Genomic DNA, 24,606 nt, shown 5'->3' on the forward strand with positions numbered 1-24,606 from the left:
GTGAAATTTGGTCTTCTAATATAAAATTAACAAAGAACAGACAAATGACGAAAGTCATCCCTAAAGTCAAGAAGTTGGACGTAAAGAATAATAATATAATGCCATCATCACTAAACTAGTCGCCTCATTTTAACTAGAGAATAATTTGTCTACGACAGATATTAGGAGACCAGATCGCACAAAAGTTAATGTCGGCTTTTAAAATGGCTTTAAAGAAACATTAGCCTCTGTTAGATTTACACAAGCATTTTCGGAAAGTTGGTTACCTGGCCGGTGGACCACACTCCGCCACCGGTTTGCCATCCAAATCTGGCTCTAGGTCTGAGACGTCTTCTCTCACGATGTCGGATCCACTCTGGAATCCCGATGTTGGACGAGGTCTTGATAAGTTAGCTGGAATTAGTGGAGATTCTTGTTTACAATAGTTATTTATTAGAACCTGACTACGAAGCTTGAGGTCCTGGGTTCAATTCCCCGCCGGCCGGGGCAGATATTTGTATGAATATTTGTATGAATGAATGGTCTTGAAATTCAAAATTCAAAAGTTCTAAAATTCAAAATCATTTATTCAGTAAGGAGACCACAATGGGCTCTTTTACACGTATTTTTTTAAACTACCAGCGCTTTCGGAAAGACCATCATTGGATGTTTAATATGTATTTAAGTATGTTTTATCTATATAAGTACGTTTATCCGTTGCCTAGTATCCATAGTACAAGCTTTGCTTAGTTTGGGACTAGGCCATGGTGTCAAGTGTCCAATGATATTTTTTTTATTCTTAGTGGTGATCTTTTGCTAGATTTTGTCAATTTAATTATGACTCAAAGTTGAACTTAAAATTTCAGTCATAATTTAGAAGTTATACCAGTACATACCGGGTATGGCCTGTAATAAGAGCAAATAGTTAAAATATAGATCATACTCCTCAAACTGAACAATGTCGCTCAAAATAATTAGTTTTCTTCGCTTTCCTTTAAGTTCATTCGAAGAAGCAATGTAAAGCAAAATGTTTGATGTTTGTAGCGTGACAGGCGACGTCAGTTGTGTTCTAGGATGGCGTTCATTGATAGCAGTTTTGATCTACATGAAAAACTCAAAGTCCTAGCCCTTATTTTTGATCGATGATGAATTTTAAAAAGTTGGACAGGTGAGAGTCGACTTGCGCATTAAGGGTTCCGTACCGTTATCTATACAATCATAGTTCAGTACAAATAGAATGTTAATGTCGCTCGGAAGTCTTCGGTATTCTTTGTATGTATGTATGTATGTATGTAAACTCTTTATTGTACAAAAACAAACACTTAGATTCAGGAAAGAAAATAATTGATCTGTTTCGAGTTTCAGGTCGGGGTGCAAAATGACATCAGAAGATGTTCAATGTGATGTTCCTGATCTACACTGGAAACTTAGGATGAAAAAAAACCGGCCAAGTGCGAGTCGGACTCGCGCACGAAGGGTTCCGTTCTATACAACATTAGACATTAAAAAGAAAAAAAAAACAAGTTTGTTGTATGGGAGCCTCCCTTAAATATTTATTGACAACTAAAGATTCTGTGAATATTTCAAGCGTCTACCTGTTGGCGTTATTAATAACAAGCAAACAACGACAAACCTATCACGTTTGTTGTATGGGAGTCCCCCTTAAATATTTATTTTATTGTTTTTGTTGTTATGGCGGCCACAGTAATACATAATCTGAAAATTTCAAGTGACTATTACGACTCAAGAGATAGAGCCCTGTGACAGACGGATGGACAGACAGACAGCGGAGTCTCAGTAACAGGGTTCCGTTGGCACCCTTTGGGTACGGAACCCTAAAAAGATGGCTACAGAAATCTTCGTGATTACCTAACGGCCTGCAGAAGTCATGAACCGTCGGCTGCAGCCTGCCCAGATGGCAGTTCAGCGTAGCCGGTGGTGACCGACCAGCCTCACAGGCTATGTTCACAGATGAAGCATGGGCCACCGTGAGGCCGGCGCGATACCCCGCCTCATAGGTGGCCCCGTGGAGGAGAGGCAACTCGCAGGGCGCTGGGGGGGACACCGTCGAAAGGGTGAGTCCCACTATTGTGGAAATATTTTAAAAATGAACTTTTGACAACTGTCAACCGAGTGCAATGCTTAGGGAACACCATATCAGAACTGTCAACGTAGTCACGTGTAGAACATGATTTGACAGCTTTGCCAGTGCATGCGTTATCATATCTTAGCACGCGCGTACAGTTAGCAGCAGAAGTGGACGACCGGGAATGGTAATGAAAATGATCTATACACGAGTTCATCCATTTCTGCTGGACTGGACGTGATTGACAATGTTCATGTTCAGATATATTACTCGCTAAGTTTTTGTGCCCCATACATTTTTTTTCATGCAAAATACACCCACACAAGGAGAGTTGCGGTGACAGTTGGATTTATGCAATATTACGTTGATTTATATATATAGAAGTGTGTATGTTTGCAATTGCATGAAGACATACAATGTCGCACAGATGTGCAGACGGGTGTTTTGCACGTGGTTGCAGATTAGCAAAGATGGTTTTAGTACTTGGGTATGGACAAAACACGTCATTCAGGCAACGATTTTTTCTACGACTGCACTACGACAACTGCTGGCAAAAGTTCAGTCTTAAAATATTTTAACTGTCATGTTATAAACGATGTAAAAAACTGGATTTAACCTTGTTAAGTTTTGTTTTCATACTACTTAGTGTAAGAAATAATTTTCTTCAATTGCACATATTAATAATATATTCAGTTCAATAACATTTCAATACACAACACAATACAATGCCTGTTTGTCGGCATTAGTATGTACAACGTAAAAAAGAGTACAGTCGAGTTCATAAACTTGTGAGCAAACATTGATCAAAAATATCTGTAGGTACACGGTTCTACGCCATTACGTAACAATAGAGTCGTGTTCAGATATTTTTGATCACATTTTTGCTCACAAGTTTATGAACTTGACTGTACCGAAGAGACATAAGCTGCTACAACTAAGGTAATAAATATCGATTTTAATCGTTTTTTTTTAAATTAATGAGTGAAGAGAGAAAACCAAATGCAAATATTTACCTGGTACACACTCGGGCATGCTGGTGACGGCCCATTCTCCCAACCAGCAGCGCAAGTTTGTTGGTCCTTGTACATTGTAACTGGAATGGAAAATGATTAATAATTTTCATTGTCTACAACATTATTGCTTTTATATACGTAAAGCTGGGTTTTATAAAGGGTTGGGTTGGGTGGATAAATTCGGTGTATCGGACAGTACGATGGTATCGCTTTTTTAATGGTACGAGGGCAAAATTCTCTTGGTACGGATAAACTTTAAAAGGGTGTTGGTCGTATGATTCAGTAACTCTATCAATTGAATAACTTTTTGTGTTTGTGGTTAAGGTCGAGTTAATTAAATCTTATTTCGTTTCCTGAAGCGAAACAATATAAATGAACAAGTTTTGCGAAATATCTCAAAAATAACATACCCATATTCACAGGAGAAATGCACCACCTGTCCATTAGGCACAGGATCTGTCTCATTCAGTTCCCTCTCCTCAGCATGCCCAGTGCCCGGAGTACCCAATACGGGGCCCACGTTTGTGTGGCTTGCATCGGGGGACATGGTGTATATACCATACTCCGTAGAAGGCACATGACACGGCACTGTGAACACCACGTTGAAAACAGATTATAAAATTCTTTAAGGAAGAAGAAATGGAGAGGCAATGATTTTTAGATAGAAAAGGATAAAACATTACGGTTGGTTGCAACTCGCATGATTATTCAAATCAAGGAGAAACCATTGATCGCTGATAGCTTAGGAAAGGCAATTCGAAAATTAGAGGATAACCTATGACAGAAGAATAATATGTGGTGTATAAAATCCTGCAAAATTTTCCATTTTTGTTGTAAGCCAATAAAAAGGAATGACTGTTGGGTCAATTGATGAAGTGTTAAATTCATGTTCATATACCAACATAATTTAGCTTAGAAACCGACCAAGAAAACTTACAAAGGCGCTGTTACACTTGATCATTCACTTGTACTGAGTATAATGAGTATAGTAGCGAACATTCTAGCGAAACGACATACAGCAAAGTCTCGTACGTAAACGTGATAAATAAAAATGTAGCACACGAGCCGTCAAGTCTGACATCTTTGTGAAGAACAGGTAAATTTATTGGCGAGATTTACTAGCTAGAGCCTTCGCTAGGTATGAAAATATGACCGTGAGTTCGTGGCATTGGCTCTATTCTTGGGTATGTTCGACAAATTTAAAAACGCCGAATGCTCGATGTTCTGTCACAAGTGAATGTTCAAGTGTATCAGCACTCTTATTACATTTCACCAAGTATTTTCCTGTAGTGAAAGCTTGGAAAATAATTTTAAGTTGCCTTTCCCATTAACTTGGATTGCGATCAAAAAATATGGCTGGGAAGCTTGTCATGCGCATTACAGAAAATCTGATCAAAATTCATTCCGTATCGATATCTTATTGTACCACTCACGAATTTCACATTTCGGTTTATCGGGCTTCCATCTCCCTCTAACGCATTTGGCTGTCGCATTCTGGTCTAAGTTAAGACCGTAGCCTTTGCCACAGGCTACCCTGACTATTGTACCTGAATTCAGAAAAAGACATAACTTAAGCCGCCATATTGAAAAGTTGAACAATGCAAAAGCTAGTATTTCTTTTTTAGAATGATTAGACAATAAATATTCTTTAAGCTTACCGGAACTAAAAGTATTATTTGGATCACGTCCGAGCTTGACTATTTCAATGTTCACATATGGTTCACTTTCAATTGGTTCACAAGGGCTCTTTGGTCTTCCTTTCTTCCCTTTCTCACCACTACCTTCTGATTTAGCTCCTTCGTTTTCTTTGGAATCTGTTTGTCCTGCTCCTTCGTCACTGTCCTCTGATTGTTGCCGTCTTAGTTTACCACTCTTTCCTTCTCTACCACTGGAAATAAAAAAGTATTCTAAGCGAAGTAAGGAGTATTTTTTTATGAGAAATATGTAAAATAATGGTTAATGGCAACACATCATTACGAGTACACTGTATTAACTAAAATACCTTACGTTTTAGGGATAGCTGCCGTTGTTTGATTCAGTCTGTCAGTTTTCCTACTGGTTCTCTTATCCCGTTTGTCCGAAATATTGTCAACTTCAGTGGAGTTTGTTCTTTTGTATTGCAACGGTATAACAGCTATTTCTTTGCTATCAATGTTAGTTTCATTTTCAGATTTTGTCTTGAGGGGTATAACACTGAGTAAGTTTTCATATATTTCATTTGTTGAGACTAAATTTTTAGCTAATGGATTTTCCGTCCACGTATCTCTATCATATTCCTCCTGATTCACATCACGTTTTCTCCTAGCATTAGTGGAAGTTTCTATAATATTCTTGGTTGTGACTTCAGTTTTACTCTCAGTACTTTGCAATTCTAAATCTATAGAAGTTTTGTTATCTTCACTAGTTTTAGAAGTCAAAAACCTCTTACGTCGTTTGTCAACATATCTTTCAAAATATTGATGTTTCAATTTGTTAATATTTTTTGCAGTCTTGTCAGTTTCGTGATCGGGAAACAAGCCACCTTTTAAAATGGTAACATGCGAAAGATCATTATCGAAATCCGATGACTCTTCAAAATCAGAAGTGTCGTCTCTTTGTACAATTTCGTCTTCTTCTGGTTCATATACAGGCTGATACGAATACATTCTGTGTCCGATGGGCTCACCATGTACATTATAAACAGTGTACACAGCAGTCGGGAAGTTTTCTCCGTCTCCATGTCCAGTCTCAGTGTCAGTTTCCATTGTTTCTCCATCAAAGTCTATGTCAAATTTCTTCATGATTTTGAAATTAGCGTGTCGTAGAGTAGGTTTTGGGTCGTCGTGATTGTATTTGTTGTATAGATCGTTGTATTGATTAGGAGATTCTGTTTGATGCCGGATATTGTTGTAATAGCGTCTGAGGAATGCAGACCGTCTGTGGCGGATTTCTGGTTCAGGTATAGATCTGCGCCTGCGACTCCATCGTATCCGGGGATGTTGGTACAGTGTACATCTAAAACAAGATTATTATACGCTTTTATTAATATAATACTTAAAAACTTTTAACAAGCCAAGTGCCAAGTGGTTAGAGAACCTGACTGATGAAGCTTGAGTTTCCAGTCGGGACTGAATAGATATATTTTTATAAATAATATGAATGTTTGTTTTCGAGTGTTGGGTATTTATGAGTAAGTATGTATTTAGTTATAAGTATGTAAATCAGTAGCCTAGTATACATAGTACAAGCTCTATTATATTTATTAATGAAATATAGCGACGCTAATAGGACGCCAAAAAATACAGTCATTATAAAAGGTGTTTCCATACAAATCGATAGAGTAAGGGGCTGTTTCACCACCCATTGATTAATTTTATTTGACGGATAAATGTGATGCCGTCTCCGTCTATTCGAACAAAATAAGCAGAGTTAGGGTAGGTATGTCTATTAAGCAAACTCTCAAAACGTGTAATGCGTTCGCGATCACATTCACCATCTCTGTCCTCTGTCCACCCTCGTTATATCACAACAGATGACAGAACACAGAAGACAGAAGTGGTGAAAACGATTGTAATTCCGATTGTGTTCGACAGTAAGACCTTTCCGATCTCTGATTACGACTAACCGACAACGCAACGACAATAACTGACACAAATTGTCGAAAATATGAAGTCATACTTGGGCAGTTCCCTGGGGCTCCAGTGGCCCCCCACGCAGGTGGCGCCGGGCGGGCCCTCGGACAACACGTAGCCCTTCTCGCATTCATACATTATCTGCTTATTGTTGACTACCTGAAACATTAATATAAAAGTGAGGTTATGATTGTTTTTTGGAGTCTTTTTGTATTTTTTATTTCAACTCCAAATTAGTTACTTTTACGGGTATCCCGTGAAACCATATCGGCATGTGACGACTCTGGATGAGAGCGAAACATAGATGTCGCTAGTGCTGCTGCTTAAGTAGCGTAGTGGAAAAAAGCAACCTGAGATATGTGTGCATAGGAGAAATTCGTGTCTAGACTCCTGTCCAGCGGTGGTGTTGGGGCTATAGCACGCAGCACGGATTACTGAGGACCTGGGTTCGATTCCCAGCGCTGGTCTCTTTTTCTGTTTTTTTTGTGCATCCATGTCTCAGTTTGTATTTTCGATAAAAGTGAGGTGTTTCCTCCAGAGATTTTTTTATCTCATAGGGGGAAAACTGTGGTACTATCGTCGCATGATTCGAACAAGCTGGACCCAGAAAGTTAGCAACGAGAAGGTGCTTCAGCGTGCTGATAACCCGAAAATTATTCCACACCATCAGAAAACGCAAAATCGAACATCTGGGGCACGTGTTGCGCCATGACAGATATCAGCTGCTGCAACTAATATTGATGGGCAAAATACAGGAGAAGCGGCGCCCTGGAAGGCGGAAGAAATCATGACTGCGGAATGTTAGGGAATGGACCGGGATCAGCAGTGCTGAGCAGTTCCGGGTGGCTCAAGATAGGGAAAGATTTTCGGAGCTAACGACCAACCTCCAGTAATGGAGTGGCACTTTCAGAAGAAGAAGGGCAGACGGGTCACCTGATGGAAAGCAATCACCACCGCCCATGAACATCCATAACTTAATTAAGCTGAGGTACAGATGCGTTGCCGGCCCTTTGCGAAATGTGTAGGCTCGTCGTCGGCAAGATGTGTGAGGATGCGTTGCGAGGATTTGTATATGAACCAATAGAAAAGCTTCACCTTCATTTACCTATCCTCACTCAGCGCAGCTCTAGTGGAAGCAGATCAGCAGAGCGAGGATAGGAAAAAGAAGTGCATAAATATTTATACGTTCCCAAAGCGCTAAAAGTACCTATCTATAATGGTTTACCTTTACTTGCCCGAATTTTACTTGCCATACCAACGTTTGCCATAAAATATATAGAACTGTGCTGTTTTCAGGATTTTTTTAAATGTCATCATATAGAATGCAGTAGGTTAGGTTAGGTTACTTTAATATCAACTCTGAAGAAATTACTATTTCAAAAATAAATTACTTTATGGCAAATGAAAATTCTAGAAAACGATACATTCGGGCATATGAAATTCGGGCAAACGATAGAGAACCATCTATAATAGGTAGTTGTGGAGTCAGATGTACCTGTACGATAACTCGATCAGAAATATGTGAGCATTAAAATGTGTTTACGTCTACGTGGCCATAAATATCTATACATGCGGCTGTCAAAAATATTCTGTACATAAATATATCCGCAAAGTAACGCCTGATTCAATAAATTTGCAAAATCACGTTGCTTTGTAAATATTATAGCTTTTTTTAATGTTTAAGACTATTATAGAGACTTACCTTTTTCACATACGGTCTGTAGTCGTACAATCCCATGTTGCCGACAAGGAGCACCTTTCCATTTTCTATGTATCCCGGAAAAGGGCAAAACACTGAAACAAATTCAACATGATGTTAGCGAATAAATCTTTCTGTTTAGAGACGTAAAAATTGTTTATGAATGTCGTTTTACCCGACTGCTCGTAGGAGAGTTATGTGTTTTGAGCGTATGTATCCACACTAATATTATAAATGCGAAATTGTGTGTTTGTCCGTCTTTCACGTCGAAACGGAGCGACGGATCGACGTGATTTTTTATATAGGGATAGTTTACGGAACGGTTTGGTTAACGGAATATTGTGTCGGTCTTCACTTTAGTAAAATTGGTTTTATTTTAATGTATGGTAAACAGATGGTCCCAAAGGAAGAACAGAGCCGTTCGCAAGACCGGCAATTTTTGCTGATTTGGGACCATTTCGTGACATACAACTTTCTTAATTTTTTAATACCTTTTTGTCGGTACTTTGTCACGAAAAAATGATTTCTATTTCTATTTATTTCTATTTTTTATGGGCCCGAGAGTGACAAAGGCTACTTTTTATCCCGGAAAAATGCATAGTTCCCGAGGAAACAGCGTGCGAAAACCGAATTCCACGCGGGCGAAGACGCGGGCAAAAGCTACTTATGTATTGGTCCTTTCTATAGCCTAAAGCTAATGCCGTGTGTCCTATAAAATCGAACAAAACAAATAGAGACGGCATCACATTTAACCGTCAGTTCGCACTAATCAATGGATGGTGAAACAGCCCCTAAATGTGTCGTACCTTCTTCGCACTTAGCAGCCTCGCCACTCCAATTGCCGAAGGAGCACACGACTATAGGGTTCCCCTTCAGCTCGAAGCCGTCCTTGCACCGGAACCTGGCCTTCATGCCGTGCTCAGTCTTCGGTGCAATGACCATCCCGTTGCGGGGGAAGCGGGGCATCTTCTTGCATCTGAAATATTTATACATTTACCTTTGTACAAGTATCACAAAGTTTGTCAATAATAAAGAGTTTACCTACACCCATATAGTAAATCCTCAATTATGCGTTCAAAAACCATAGGTAATGACCAGCATTACGACATTGGATTCTATTATGAACACGGCTGTATCGTAATGAGATTTCATACATCATTACAGCACGGGGGGGGGGCGCCGCGACCACGTGCAGCAGCAGGTCATTCTCAATGGTTCTTGAACACATGATAGAGGATTTAATATATGGATATATATAAAATATTGTATGCAACTGTACGTAATTAGGCCTTAAAACACTCATGTGACCCTATTATGAAACTCGGCTACGCCTCGTTTCATAAACCCACACTCGTGTTTTAAGGACCCCTATTACGATACAGTTGCATAAAATACTATTACATACATACATTTATTTAATACTTTATTCTAATCTTATTGACAAGTGTTGTGGGATTATGTCGTTGCTAGATTTCAGCACCTTTATTGACCTCATGGAAGAGCTCCGACTGCTGAAATACAGGTTTACACCTAGTTTGACAGCTGTGGCCCACTTTATTTACGATTTTGTCTAGTTATTACGTATAATTAGTCTAAGATTTTTGTACCTTTGGAAATAATAAATTATATTATTAATTATTATACTAGTGTTTAGAGGCGGTTTTGCATGCGTAAACCATTAAAATCCCACAACTAAATTGAAATTTCGGGAATTTAGTGAATTCGGCAAGAGAAACGGGGGTTCCCAAAACATCGTGGTTTTTGTTGACGTTGCATTAAAAACAGTCGTGAAATATAACCCGTGTGGTGTCGGGTTAGAATTACACCTCTCCATTTCTTCCGTGGATGTCGTGAGAGTAAGAGGCGACAAAGGATATAGGTTAAAGTATACCGTAGGCGACAGGCTAGCAACCTAAAAAATTGCTAAAAGTGGCTCCGAAGCCGTAACGTTTCGTGTGCTCTGCCTACCCCATTTGGGAATACAGGCGTAATGTGTGTGTGTTGTGAATAATCCAGTTTTGTAAGTCCTATCCCAACGGTTGTGATTTCAAGATTTTTATTTCTATCCCATGAGAATATCGGGATAAAAAGTAGCCTGTGTGTTTTTCCAGATGTCCAGCTATCTACATACCAAATCTCATCCAAATCCGTCTGGCTGTTTCAGCGTAAAAGAGTAACTTACACAACACACTCACAAACTTTCACATTTACAAATACTATTATTAGGAAGGAAGTAGAAAGAAAAGAAAGAAACGAAAGAAAGAAAGAAAATACATTTATTCGGAACAGTGACAGAATGATTACATAAAAGAAAGAGAAAAAAAAACAGTGTTACTGTTCACGAAACGGACCCACCTCAGCATAATGCCGGCTCAAGAGCTGGCGCTGGTCTTCCGGTGGGACCGTGAGGCCGTCATTGCACGCTGCACGTGCGATCGGACCGTGCCTAATTGTGAACGCGACTGTCTATGGTCAGCGCTACCAACACAAGCCAAGCATGACATTGACATAGATGTAGATAGAATAGATAGAATGTAGATACCTGGCAGGTGTACATCTAGGTATCTGGGTCCAAGTCCCATTGTTGCACGTCACGGCCGCGTTGTTCGATGGAAACTCGTAGTTCTTCTCACAGTCCACAAGAATTATTTCACCTGAAAAATAAACAGGAAAGACCTTGATAAAAGACTCAAATAAAAATTAATTGAAGAAACGTGCGTTCGCGTATCACTTTGAAACATAATCATCATGTTAAACAAACCCCTCTCATAATGCCGTAAACCCGAATAACTCACGTCTTAAATCGAGTTTAATTCGACATGTTTTGGGCTAATCAGTAGCCCTTCCTCCCGGAGGACACGCCACGGTGGCTGCTGTGAAACGCCCACCCGCGCGTGTGCCCCATTTGCTTCCACTGTTTATCAGATCAGATAAAAGTAATGCCGTCTTTGTTTATTCGGACAAATCAAACAGAGACGGCATCACTGATATTCGTCAGTTAAAGTTAGTCGACAGTGGTGAAACAGGCCCTAAAAGTCGAGCATTAAACATATTTTTCCGTATCTGCCCGAGTGGCAATACGGACGTCTCGGGTAAAATGGCTCGTTTTAGGCTGCGTTCCCACCAGAGATGTGCGAAGATGCGTGTGCCGGGTTGTTTTGAACAGCATTCTACTGCGGCACAGCTCTCCTACAGCTGAGCAGCACGGAGCTCTAAACAGCTTTCTATTGATTCCTGGCAACACATCCTCATATATCTCTCGTGGAAACGCATTCTATGCTCTTGTTGCATAATCTACTATTTTATGCTTTGAAATAGATTATAGGAACAGACACACACCATCTAACAGACACCTGCTAGACAAACGTGTACCATCTTAGGCTTCATCTTCGCCTTCCATCAAGCAATATTGAGCCCAAACGTAAGCCTATTTTATATAATTATAATAAAAGGAAATGAACGAACAGACAACTCTAAACACATGCACTTTGTTCCACGCATTATCTCTAGAACTGACGATTTGACTTGCTCTCGTATTGGGTGTTATTGACCAATCTGAAGTTGCCTTCATCTATTATCTAGTCACCAAGGGAAAAAAAATCCATTCATTATCCTTATTATCATTATTTCAGTAGGCTTAGTCATTTTGGTATATACCCCCATAGATTCCATTTCCACGGTAGGCTGGATTACACACACGGTAACATTCCTCCATCCGGTGGGCGGAGGAATGAACGAACAGACAACTTTAAGCTACATGCACTTTGTTCTCACCGTGCTGCACCATCGAAGAACTGCCGACGATTTGAGTGCTCTCCTCAGCGGTTTCATTGTCTCCAGTCTTATTCTCCACCAGCCTGATCTTGCCTTGGGAGACATGAGGCACTACACAAGGCGCTAGTTGACTTATCGTCATTATTAGGACTTCCACTTTTAGCCCTACCCATAATCCAGTTGCTTCGGTTGGAAGCGGCTTGCATCCACCGTGAACCAGGCTTTAACCAGGTCATCCATCCATCGTTGGTGGGCGTCCTACGCCATCACATCAACCGTAGGACTCCACTGTTGGACATAGTAGCCCTCCTCCATAGACCTCCAGTTGCTTCGGTTGGAAGCGGCTTGCATACAAGGCTTTAACCTGAGTCCATCTCGTTGGTGGGCGTCCTACACTATTTTGAGAGTTCGCGATTGTTTTCAGATGATCATTTTTGTCTACGAATAATAAGTTTTTGTAATGCATGCTTGTGTTGCCAATTAACGGATGGGCGGTGAGCGCCACTGAGCGATGAAACGAAGGTTTATCTACGCCGTTAGAGTCGAGTTCATGTATCTACAGTGTAACCTGGTCATAATAGAGAGCTGTATCGTAGTTTGTTTTACAATGAAATGTGTAAATTTTAATAGATACTGTTAATTTTTCGGGCACCAGCGCCACAGATAAAAGTAATAGTCTAGTGCCGCGGCCATTTTGCAAAAATAAGCGTTGAGTGTCATGGCTGGCTTTCGTGAATTCACGATTGTTATAAAAAATATCACCGAAAAAACTCTAAAGCTTGTGATAAAGTCCAACGATATTTCTGTGGAAAAGACTATACTTCTGCATAATTTTGATCTTATGCCTTACCTAAGCACTGTGGCAGGGGATGGCTCCAGGTGCCATCGCTCTGGCAGATGGCCGAGCCGTTGCCCTCCATCTTCATGCCATCTTGGCACCGGAAGATGATGGAAGCACCAAGGCCTGTGCCTGACGAGATGTTCTCCAGCCACCCGTTCCACAATTGACCAGGGTGGCCGCAGTTGATTTCTGAAATTGATGAAACACTGTTAATATGTTAATAACTCGACCTCACAACGACCCCATCTTGTTAATTTTAGCTCGAGTTTTGGAATAACACAAACTACTTTCTAGCCCGATTTTCCGGATTTTTTTAGTAGAATTCCTAAAAATTCTTCCTTAAATCTAGATATGAAATTTTGCACCGATGTTCTTCATACAAAGTACTTGAACCATAACGTAATTTCTGGTAGTGAAATCCCCGGAATATTAATTCAACTGCTGAAAATAATTTACTCGAATCATCATCCTCATTATATCACCCGTAGGACATCCACTTTTGAACGTGGAGCTCCGATTGCTTCGGTTGGAAGTGGGCCTTCATCCACCGTGAAAGTGAATAATGCAAACCGAACTATACTCTGTTCCAATGGCAGGCGAAAAAACTTACAATGGACAACCTTTCTCATAATCTCTCAACGTCATTCTAAAACATGATACAACAAGTTTTATTGTCTTTAGTGACCACTAATAGCCCATACTTTGAAAGTTTGTACTAAGAGCAAATAATAAACAAGTGCATCGGACAAAATATATACTTCTTCAATGTTCGTTTTTTCGCCTGCCGTTGGAACAGAGTATAGAATACTGTATAAAGTTACCTTTACATAAAGGCTGCGAGCCAGACCACTTCTTGTCAGCTCCACACCTCCTCGTAGCATCTCCCACCAGCCTGTATCCGTACTTGCATTCGTACGACACAACAGAGTTGTAGGCGCAAGAAGTATACACCGCCTTGCCGTGGCGCGGCGCCTCTGGCGGCGGGCACTGCACCTGCGTGACCACTAGATGGCGACACGTGTCGCTTTAACGTAACTCAAACTCTTGAACACAGATGGCACTGTTATCAATGTAGGATATTCTTTCAAGCATGCAAAACGAAAGCGTCACATAGTCACATGCGAATAAAACAATGATGTTTTATTTTTACATTTATTTTCACTACAGCATAGTATAAGATACAGTTTAGAAATTTTATACAGTAAATTCTTGCATGTTCAACATTGATTTAAAGCTACTACATATTAAATATGATCTACACAAGTAGCTGTAGATAAGCTAAGGGCAGTAAAGACCTATTGTAAAGACGAATTTTATCATGGCCATTGAAATTTCGACTTGATATTGAAGTACTGTTGCTACTGTCATAGAATTTGAACACAACAACAAGTATATAATATAATGATCACAAATATGTTTCGTTAAACACACTACGTAATGTAATGATCGACTCAATCTGTCCCCTTCTCTTCTCCTTCTAAAGAGCAGCAGGAAAGGAGAAAAAAGATGTTTTAAATTTTATCATTTAAAACTAAATTAGTGGATATCCCACTGTTAAACTAGTTCGATTTTAAAAAGGAATAGAAATTGCAGTTAAAATAAAAATTTACACTATTTCAGTTTCATTTTTAAGGTCATCAGTTTGATATCTGAATTTTCAGCTTTTTAAAAATGAAACTTATAACATTATCTTAGTAAGTCAACGACTAAATAAAATAATTTTAGAAGATCTCACAAAAGCAACTATGCAGAACAGTTACTTTGGAAACAATAAGCAATTTATAAATGCTTAATTTTTCCATGGATCTGACTGTACATAACTGCTGATGCACACCTTCATGTTTTTAAAATCAATCCGGAAGATATCAGCAGATGTTTGGTCTGAATAAACACTAAACGTTTTGTAGGATTTTTTAATTGTGGTTGACAAATTGTTTCCAAAAATGGATCGATAATCAAAATGCGTCGCGTCTAAAGCATGACTACATTTTGAAATGAAAATTTCGATCAAAAATCTACAAGAGTACAGTGTACGAGCCCAAACTTCTGCTGGAATATTCTAAATTAATTTAAAAACATCACATAAAAAAAACTCTACTTAATGCCTTTTTAATTTTTAATACAATTAAGTGGGAGATCCACTATTCTAATTGCGTCATGACAATGAAATTGCTTACTATGATAGCCATGATAATCACAGAGGAAGCTCACATGCGAACTAGCCGACACATAGAACAATGAAGAGGTAACAACCTGAAAAAATCAGGAAAGAAGGTTTCAAAGCGTAAAACAGAAAGATATCTTTCTATTTAACGCACAGCACCATTCTTCTATAAAACTAAATCAGGTTATTGAAATCTATAGAAACGCATGTGAATTTTTACACACGCACACAAAAGAAAATCAGCCAACAAAAGAGGGCATATTCCTAAATACTTTAGGCTGAGTGCACACATGTAAAAACAAGTAGCACGTTCCGTTAAGATAACTTTTCTCGGATGCTCACGTCATAACCGTAACCCTGACTGAGCGAGACGAAGATACACGTTAGAAGGAATCAACAGTATTCTAATTGATATCTTCGTCGCTTTCATTCGGCTCGGTTAGAACGTCAGTAACTGCAACCCCTTTATTTTACTATGGCCGGTGTTAAAACTGTACATCTCCAATATTCACATTAATTTGTAAATCATGCAACATTCCAAAATTAAGGACGACACTGAAATCGGCAACTACATTGTCACGAAGCAATGCTGGAAGTACGAGATAAGGTTTACTTTTGGGGTTTTGGTCATGAGTTTCCATCTGCTGAAGCCATATTAGAAGTTATAAAATTTTCCAGAATTTTATAGTTAAGCCGTAAGTATTTTGAGTTGCCAACTATCTACTCCGCTTTTTTAATGGAATAATATGGGTATTTTTTGTATCATGTCTCCTTTGAAGACACCATAAACTGCTCATAAAATAATGGACCGCGAATATCATGAAGCAGAATGTAATACTGCGATCATTTAGTACTGCAAATACAAAAATCTTCTATTGACCTTCCTTTTTCAGGTTTAGAAACTTTAGGAATGTTGAGACTAAGCACGATTTCACCCATCATTTCGTTCTTACAGAAACTCATAACCAAAACCCGAATTCAAAAGACCAGAAAGTCTACTCACGGACACAGGTCGGTAGCTCCTTGGGTGCCCAAGCCCCATCAGCCTGACAGTAGCGTTCGGCTTTGCCCACCAGCTCGAAGCCCTGGCCGCACTGGACCACGGCGCGACAGCCGAAGGTGTGGCAATCGGCTGTTACCCACCCGTGGGGGGCGTCCCCAGGTTCCCCACAAGATCGAGCTGGAGGGAGAAATAGCTAATTTATAACTTATGCATCCTTAAAAGAGGTAATAGAGAAATCTTGGTAATCGAGGAAAAATAGCTTACAATATCAATGTCCACTGTTAAATTTGAACAGAGAAAGCTATGTGTATTTGCCTTACCAGGTCATCAGTGTCCTTTTAGAAGGCCTACACTACCCACTCTACGTCTTCCCTCACGTATCGTAGGAACTCAATACACATTAGCCCCATCGGTCGTTGGTTCTACGAGCAATGTACCCTGGCTACTACCAATTAAGTCTGGCAACTCTCCGAGCCAAATGACCACAGCACATAGCAAAATACCATAAATAGTTAGTGTCAAGATGTGTGAGGATCAAACAATCAAAAAGAGCACTAGTGTCAACCTTATAATTCGCTGTGAATTAAGTGATGTACTTTACACTAGATGGCGTTACTTTGTCAGTCCCTGATCTGTTTGAATTACGTGACAGACCTGTACTTCAACAGACAGGATGGATTTTTTTTTCACCGCTACTTCGTCGGAAAGTAGTCTAAATGCTGAAGATAGGAAAATTTACTGAAACGAAACATTATATTATTTTCACAAAGGAAAGTCTTTTGAAAATACATTTGCCCCACCCGGTAAACAAGGCTTTTTTTTCATGTGTTTTTATTTTTCCAAAACTTAACATGTAGTTTTTAAAAACGTATAAAGGAAACGTCCTCTGAGAAATTTTCCTATCTAAAATGACTATATTGAAAGTACTTTCACTTCAGGTTTTGTTGAAGTATTTCGCCTTATCGTCTTCACAACTATCTACTTACGTTCGCAACTGATGTCCGGCCCGTACCACGAGGCCTGGTTGTCAATAGCCAAGCATTTGGCCCTCGGGAACCCGTTGGTCACGTAGCCGGTGTGACAGTGGTACTGCACCGTGGCGTCAAGGTCGAAGGTGACTTGTTCGGGGAGGGCGGAGTGGCGGGCGTGCTCGATTGTGGGGGGTTGCAGGCAGTAGACTGGGGGGAAGATTTTTTAACGATTCACGATTAATGAAGGTGAAATTAGGCTGCGTTTGTGCGGGGATGTGTTGTGAGGAATGTGTTTTTCATGAGCCAATAGAAACGCGTCATTTACCTATTCTCGGACAGCAGTGCCCTAGTGGAAATAGTTGAGCGGAGCGAGGCGAGGTAAATGAAGCGTTCCTATTGGTTCAAAAACACAGCCTTAAGATTGTGGTGTCATATACTTACAAAGCCTTTGCGGAATATAATGGGAAGTGATCTCGTTTTAACATGTTTTTATTTTAATTACTTATTTAACTATTTTCTTTTTTTTTCATATTTTGATGACATATTTTTCTGATTGGCGTCACAATTTTAAAGAATTTGGTAGGTATATATTTATGGAATCAGGCGTTACTTTGCGGAGGTCCATATCAATGAACTTAGAATTTCCTTGCACACCCGCGACCTTACGATAGCTAAGCATATGCAAAATATGCGTGTTCATGCAGTTCCTCCACCTCCACACTGTAAGAACACACACAAATCACACAAACCCATCTATCACCACCACCATACCACACTGACGCGTTTCGAACTCAACCAGAGCTCATATTCAGAGTAACACAACCGTACACAGTGGGGGCACACTTAAAACGTCACCTTTTCACGTACACGCCAGCGCCTCTGGCGACAAAATGATAGCACTAAATTGACAAATGTGTCAAACGTGGACTTGAAAAATTCAGTCTGTCCGCCATCTTTCCGCTGTATGTTGGCTGTCTGGCTTTCGCGGATGATTTTTGAGTTTATCTGATTTTTTGCTGTTTTCTTCAAGTTTTATTACATTGATCCGCTTGGGTGAGCAAGTGAAGTGACCACCATAAACTCGTTTGCTTTCCGGCCTCGCGATGTAATGCAACTTGCGCAATTTTCTTACAGGTCTAAACTGGGCTTTATAGACGTTAAGCTTGTTGTGTGCGTGCATGTACATGTGTGTGTTATGTCAGATTTAGTTCTTCAGCTAGCTACCAGATAGCGCTTGTTACCATACATGCAAATTTGACCATAGAGTTGCCACTCTTTTTCTATATTGGTACTAATACTCTTTGACCGTACACCATGCTACCAGTTGTTAGACTAACAAACCACTACCAACGTTTTAATTTGTCACTGTAACTCTCCAAGTACCTACTCACATATATTTTATCAAACAAAACAAAACTACCCACGAATTATTGATAAATTTTAATCGTCCTACAAAACTACCTTTGCAACATGCTCTTTAAATCTAGCATTAAAACTGCGACGTTCCACAATAATCCAAATCTATATAAATGGAGCCCGTTCCGAATCGATACCAATTCACGTAAATCTACAGAGGATTTGATTGAACTGAAAACCAGCTTAATTTTACCACGCGATGTGATTTCATTACCATGTACTCGTAATGTAATATATACAGCTAGCAATGTACGGGCAGCTCAAATTGTGGTCAGCTGCATTTTAGTCTTTATGCTCTAGGAAATACGTTTCTGGTATGACAAAATGGATGATAGAGAAATGGTGGTTGGCCACAAATGAAATGAATCTGATTGTGGACATAAGTTGCGGTTTAAAATGGAAATTTAAAGCGGTAGCTTCACGAGGGCATTGTCGAGGAAATCTACTATTGATTCTGCATTACGAGTATACGGGAAAGTGGAAATCTGATTGGAATTAAACATAATGTCCATTGCAAAGGTAGAAACACATTTTTATAGATACATCTTATAAATACCTTAAACGAGTAATTCTTGTGAAGGTTTTTATTTATATATATGTATATCGGGGATCTGGGAAACAGGTGTAATGATTTTGATTGAAATTTGCTACATAGGGGTATTCGGGCACTAACAATTGATCTAGCTTCGTCCCATCTTGCAAAGAAGTAATTCCCGTAACAAACAGTAGGGCAATGATGTTTATGCATCGTCAAGCGAGATGCAAACTTTTCTCGCAAGTCTTTCTTCAACTGAGGTACAGCTATAAAAACGGCTGAACCGATTTTAACATGTCTAAGAACCATCGCTAGAAACCCTGCTTTCAAATAAAAAAACCGCATTCTAATCGGTCCACCCGTTTAAGAGCTACTGTGCCACAGGCAGACAGACAGACACAAATAGCGGTCAAACTTATAACACCCCTCTTTTTGCGTCGGGGGTTAAAAATCTAAACGCACTTTATTGTTATAGACTTATTAGTAAATTCTTATAGCAAACAATTAAGTATTCCGGAAATAATAATATAGTCTACATGAAATAAAATCCTGGAACTCGTAAATTCAAATTATTTCTTATAAAAAATCGCTGCTACTAATAACTTTTCTCAAAAATGTCCGTAAAAGTTGACATTATTCTTAACATATCAGAAGGTGAAGTGCATAGTTTATGGTCAGCGAAAAATTAAAAAGTTAAAAAGATTGCAGGCGCGCTAGCTCGACAATAATGAATTAGCGCGCCTGCAATCAGTCACATTTTTTTTAAGTTAAAAAGGCCATGGAAATGTTGGCACAAGTCGTATACAGCCAAGTCTAATGGCCGGTATCAGATATTTTGTTGGAACTCCGGACTTTTTCTATTGGGTCTGAAATAGCTTGTGGTGTTTTCGGTGGAAAAATACACCTGCAGTTTATTTTTAATGAAAAAGGCGGGAAAGCATAAGAAAAATATTGGAATAAAATTAAATGTTATAATATATTTTGAGAAAAAGTTTATTCTATTTAAGAATTATTTACCATTTTTGAGAAAAGCTTTATATTAGTCTCGGCTGGAATAGCAATTGCTGGCTTCGTATTAGTTAAACGGACTCGCAAGCTCGTCCGTTTAATACTCATACTCAGCCAGCAATTGCCTTCTTCCCGGCCACGACAATAATCTACTATAAAAAGTATATGATAAAGTCAATGAAGATACTTAAATGCGTTTTATTTCAAATGTAATCTGCAAAGAAATGAAATACGGCTCTCAAGCTGATTACGTTCATATCTAATTCTCCGTATAATTTTCATTGTGATTTTTTCTATAATTCTACGATCCAATTCCTTTCCTCTTCGTCTCATTATTCCCATGTTTTAAGGGTTGCACGGTTTTCTCACAGAGTTTTTTGACGAAACTAATTGCTCTCGGAACACCTGATATTCCATTGTTTACTTTTTGCAGAAATGTAGGTTCTAAAAGCAATGTATTGCGGGGATTGTTTTTCATATACGGATCAGAGGTTTTTTCTTATAAATTTGGTTAGACTTTGTTTATCCTGGAATATATTGTTTTGGCCTCAGGGAAATAATTCTGAACGGGTTCGACTAGCTAAGCGTTAATGATATGAAGTAAAATTCCTTGTTATAATATACTAGCTTTTGTCCGCGGCTTCGCTCGCGCAGGATTGGTATGTAGCTTAAACCTTTTTTGATCCCACAGGAACCATACACATTATTTAGGGATAAGGGGGACGGATGCAAATCCATTGAGCATGTCATGAGGTGGAAGGACCTTGTGCAAAGTCCGCCCGGATTGGTACCACCATCTTGCTCGCTAATCCTGCCGTGAAGCAGCAGTGCTTGCACTGTCGTGTTTCGGCGTGGACAGTAAGACAGCCGGTGAAATTACTGGCACTTGAGGTATCCTATCTTAGGCCTCTAGTTTGGCAACGCATCTGCAATACCCCTGGTGTTGCAAATGATTATGGGCGGTGGTGATCTCTTACCATCAGGAGACCTACTTGCTCGTTTGTCATCAAGTCGAATAAAAAAAAAAAATCAGTAGTTTTTGCGTGAAAGAGTAACAAACATCCAAACATTCATCCTTACAAACTTTCGCGTTTATACTATTAAAAAGTAAGATAGGATTTGGACATGATTTTTAGACTAAATGGAAATTGTACTCCTATTTGAAACAAAATAGGCATTTGAGTCACCTTTATCTTTCTCTCGCAGTCAATTCTATAGTCATCTGTCAATTGTAAGGTCTTTTGTCTCTGTCCTGTTGGGTGTTTGATGTACACTGCTGGTGCGATATACTTTGTTAGAAAACAACATACATAAACACTTCATCCAAATAAAATTAAAATACCTACTTGTATTTCTTTATTTAAGTTAAATTATTTTTGCTTTATTTTTTATTCTTTTTTTAACAATAAATTTCAGTTAAATTTGCGTTCTATCGTTTTGACATCCATTTCCAAGCGCCCGTTCAAATTGGGAGCATTTGGTGGAATTATGCGTGATGGTGATGCTGAGACTGATGAGCCTATTTATTTATTTCAAGGAGAGCAAACAGATGCAAATGTTTAAAATATGTACTTATAGATACAAACTTACATGCGTTATCCTTAACTAGCTCCCACTAAAACATGGTGGGTGTTACGATTTATTAGACTAACCCATTGTTAAGACGTTAAGACGGGTAAAGGTGATGCCGTCTCTGTTTGTTTTGTTCGAATAGACGGAGACGGCATCACATTTATCCGTTAAATAAAATTAATCAATGGGTTGTGAAACAGCCCCTGACACTATACATTGTGTCTATGGCGTGCATTGAGTTGGCTAGGCAGCAGCGTAGGCAGTGCTAGTGCTGGTAGCGCCCTGCTGCGGCGAAAACTACAAACTGCCTACCCTGGAATCAACCCAATTCACGCCAATAACACAGTGCATTTAACATTAAAGTTTCATAAAATAAATGTAAACTTACTGTTCTTCTTGCAGGCCGGTGGCTGCCCCGCCCACTGCCCGTCAGCCTGGCAGCTGCGGCTCTGAAGGCCCACCACGTGGAATCCTTGGATGCACGAGTAGACCGCCCTAGAAGACAGAAGAAACAAACTCTCAAATATTTTTTCACTTCTCATGCTCGTAAAGTTCATATTTATGCTAGATGTAGGCGACATAAAATTACTTTTTATGCTCTAGTAAATAAAATAAAATCTTCGTCTAAGACCGAGGCAATCAGGTGTAAACAGCGACAAACAAAGAAACTTCTACCTATATGTTTTTAATAATTTTTAATTTATATAAAACAAAAAATCAACCAAATCAATCAAAATAGATCAATGAAATTAAAAGTATTATAATTACCTACATAGTACTCGTAATGCATGAACAATAAAAGGAACTTAGTAAGTAAACAATTGTTTCCACTGTTGCTATTTCATTTCCTCGCCATCGAAGTGAAAAGCAGAGTGTAAAAATCGAGCATTTAACCCACTTCCCTTCGACGTGTCTATTCACCCTCGCCGTACCGGTTCGGGTGGCTATATGAATGTCTCGGGTAAAATGGCTCCTTTTATGTTTCTTGTTGTACAATCTACTATTTTCACAATACTTCTTCGGTCATTCACGCGAGAATTTTTTTGATGAAGGACCACAGATTGGTCTGCGACATACACAAAGAAGAATTGAATGAGTTTAAAGTTACAAATACAAGGAAACGCAGCCAGCCTTATGGGCACCCTGCCCAATAGTAGGTATCTGGGTATTTATACATATATAGATTTCAGGATTAGAATAAGTTAGTTTTAGTTTTATTTCTCTTTGATTCATCGTACAGTCGGAGTAAAAAAAGGTTCGTCGCCTTAAGATCTATTTTCTATTGCTCAGTATGAGCGATAATATGCTTCACCAATTGAGTATGACATACTGCATCAAACTGTCAACCTGCTAAACGTGCTAAACATAATCTTGTTTAAAGGTGACCATAGCAACCCTACCACTACACCTTGCCACTGACAAACACTGACAATTAAATAGAACATTATTTGATTCAACGACGCTGTTTATTAAAAAGTTTTGGTATTGATATGAAACTAGATATATGTTAGAGGTGTATACTATTTTGACCCTTATTATCATGTCAAGTAAGTATAATTTGATATGCCCTTGTCTACTTAGTGCTTTGGTTTCAAAACGTACTAAGAGACTGTATAAAGGAATCAGTTTAATAACTGACGAAGGTTTTCCTACTCCCACTGTACTTGTATACAAATACAAATAGTATACCGGGTGTGGCCTTTAATAGGAGCAAGTAATTAAAACATAGATCGAACTCGCCAAACTGAACAACATTAGTTCAGCGACTCATCATCATCATCATCATGTCAGCCGAAAGACGTCCACTGCTGGACATAGGCCTCCCCCAAGGCTCTCCACTCAGACCGGTCTTGTGCTTTCCGCATCCACCGCGATCCCGCGATCTTAACCAAGTCGTCGCTCCATCTTGTTGGAGGCCTACCGACAGCTCTCGAATACCTACCGGCTACCGGCGGTTCTCGAATGGCGTCCGCGGACCGGGAGTTCAGCGACTATTCAAAATAATTAGTTCTTCCTTTAAAGTTTATTCCAAGAAGCAATGTACAGCATTTGATGTTTGTAGCCTAACAGGTGACGTCAGTGGCGGCTATCTAGCGATATTTTGCCTGTCAATTAGCCCTCATTGGGTTCTAGGATAGCGTACATTGGTAACATATTAAATTTGTATGAAAAAGGGAAAATCTTAAGACTCTATTATTTTTAAAAGGCACTGAACTAACGTCGTTCAGTTTTACGATTACAACCTATGTTTTAACTATTTACGCGCAGCAATATTTTAAAATAAAATTCATTCTGTTTTGTCTCTCTCTTTCTCTTTCTCTCTCTTCTTTACTCTCCTTTTCTTTCTGAGACTACGTAACGGCGTAATTCTAACCTTGTGGCTGCGTTCTCGTTTAGTTTGTAACTACTAGGTAGAGTAGAGTATACCTACCTACAGCGTGTATTTTTGATACTACCTCAAATTGTAATGAGACGAAGATTTAAGTGCTGTGAACCAATATCAAAACAAATTGTTAATTTAAAATTAACTACCAGAGCGTAATTAATTTTTGAAATATTTTGCGAGCAGCAATGTAATGCGTAAAATAATTTGATACGAGAGCGAAGCGTTTTGTGACAGCTATCACGTCAACAAGTGCGACGTTTTTAACAAAAACAAAATAGTACCACGTAGTCTAACCCCCTTATTCATAAAACTTAACAAGCCTATGTTAACTAACAAATGATTTGTCCCTTTCTAACAAATACAAATGTGGAAGTGACAGATAAGGACAAACGAATTTTAGCGGCATTTTAACTAAAATAGGTTTGATTGTCGTTTATGAATAAGGGGGTAATTGTTTTACTAAAACAATAAAACGTGATTATTAGGGCCTTCACTAACTACCCTTAAAGTTTGAGGTAAGTAGTACCTATCAAAAATAAACACTGTAG

General features: G+C 39.1%; 2 protein-coding genes across 2 annotated transcripts in view; both read right to left on the minus strand.

Moving 5' to 3' along the window:
- Positions 1–262: 262 nt before the first annotated feature.
- Positions 263–14,218, minus strand: LOC141441978 (uncharacterized). Its single transcript, XM_074106863.1, has 15 exons — positions 14,204–14,218; positions 13,825–13,996; positions 13,013–13,192; positions 12,163–12,273; positions 10,931–11,042; positions 9,195–9,364; positions 8,392–8,483; positions 6,736–6,848; positions 5,086–5,976; positions 4,737–4,966; positions 4,512–4,625; positions 3,489–3,666; positions 3,079–3,158; positions 1,849–2,031; positions 263–393 (listed from the first exon to the last, which is right to left on the minus strand). Exons 1-15 carry the CDS (start codon positions 14,216–14,218, stop codon positions 263–265), a joined length of 2,772 nt encoding a protein of 923 aa, XP_073962964.1.
- Positions 14,142–24,606, minus strand: part of LOC141441479 (protein lev-9-like) — a 103,147-nt gene continuing 92,682 nt past the window's right edge. Inside the window, exons 5-8 of the mRNA XM_074106232.1 lie at positions 22,061–22,167; positions 17,157–17,348; positions 16,171–16,347; positions 14,142–14,480 (exon numbers count right to left, since the gene is read on the minus strand). Of these exons, the coding sequence (XP_073962333.1) occupies positions 14,455–14,480; positions 16,171–16,347; positions 17,157–17,348; positions 22,061–22,167 (502 nt within the window). The 3' untranslated portion in view covers positions 14,142–14,454. The remainder of the gene's footprint in view (positions 14,481–16,170; positions 16,348–17,156; positions 17,349–22,060; positions 22,168–24,606) is intronic.

This window comes from Choristoneura fumiferana, chromosome 24 (assembly GCF_025370935.1).
Source record: "Choristoneura fumiferana chromosome 24, NRCan_CFum_1, whole genome shotgun sequence".
NCBI lineage: Eukaryota > Metazoa > Arthropoda > Insecta > Lepidoptera > Tortricidae > Choristoneura > Choristoneura fumiferana.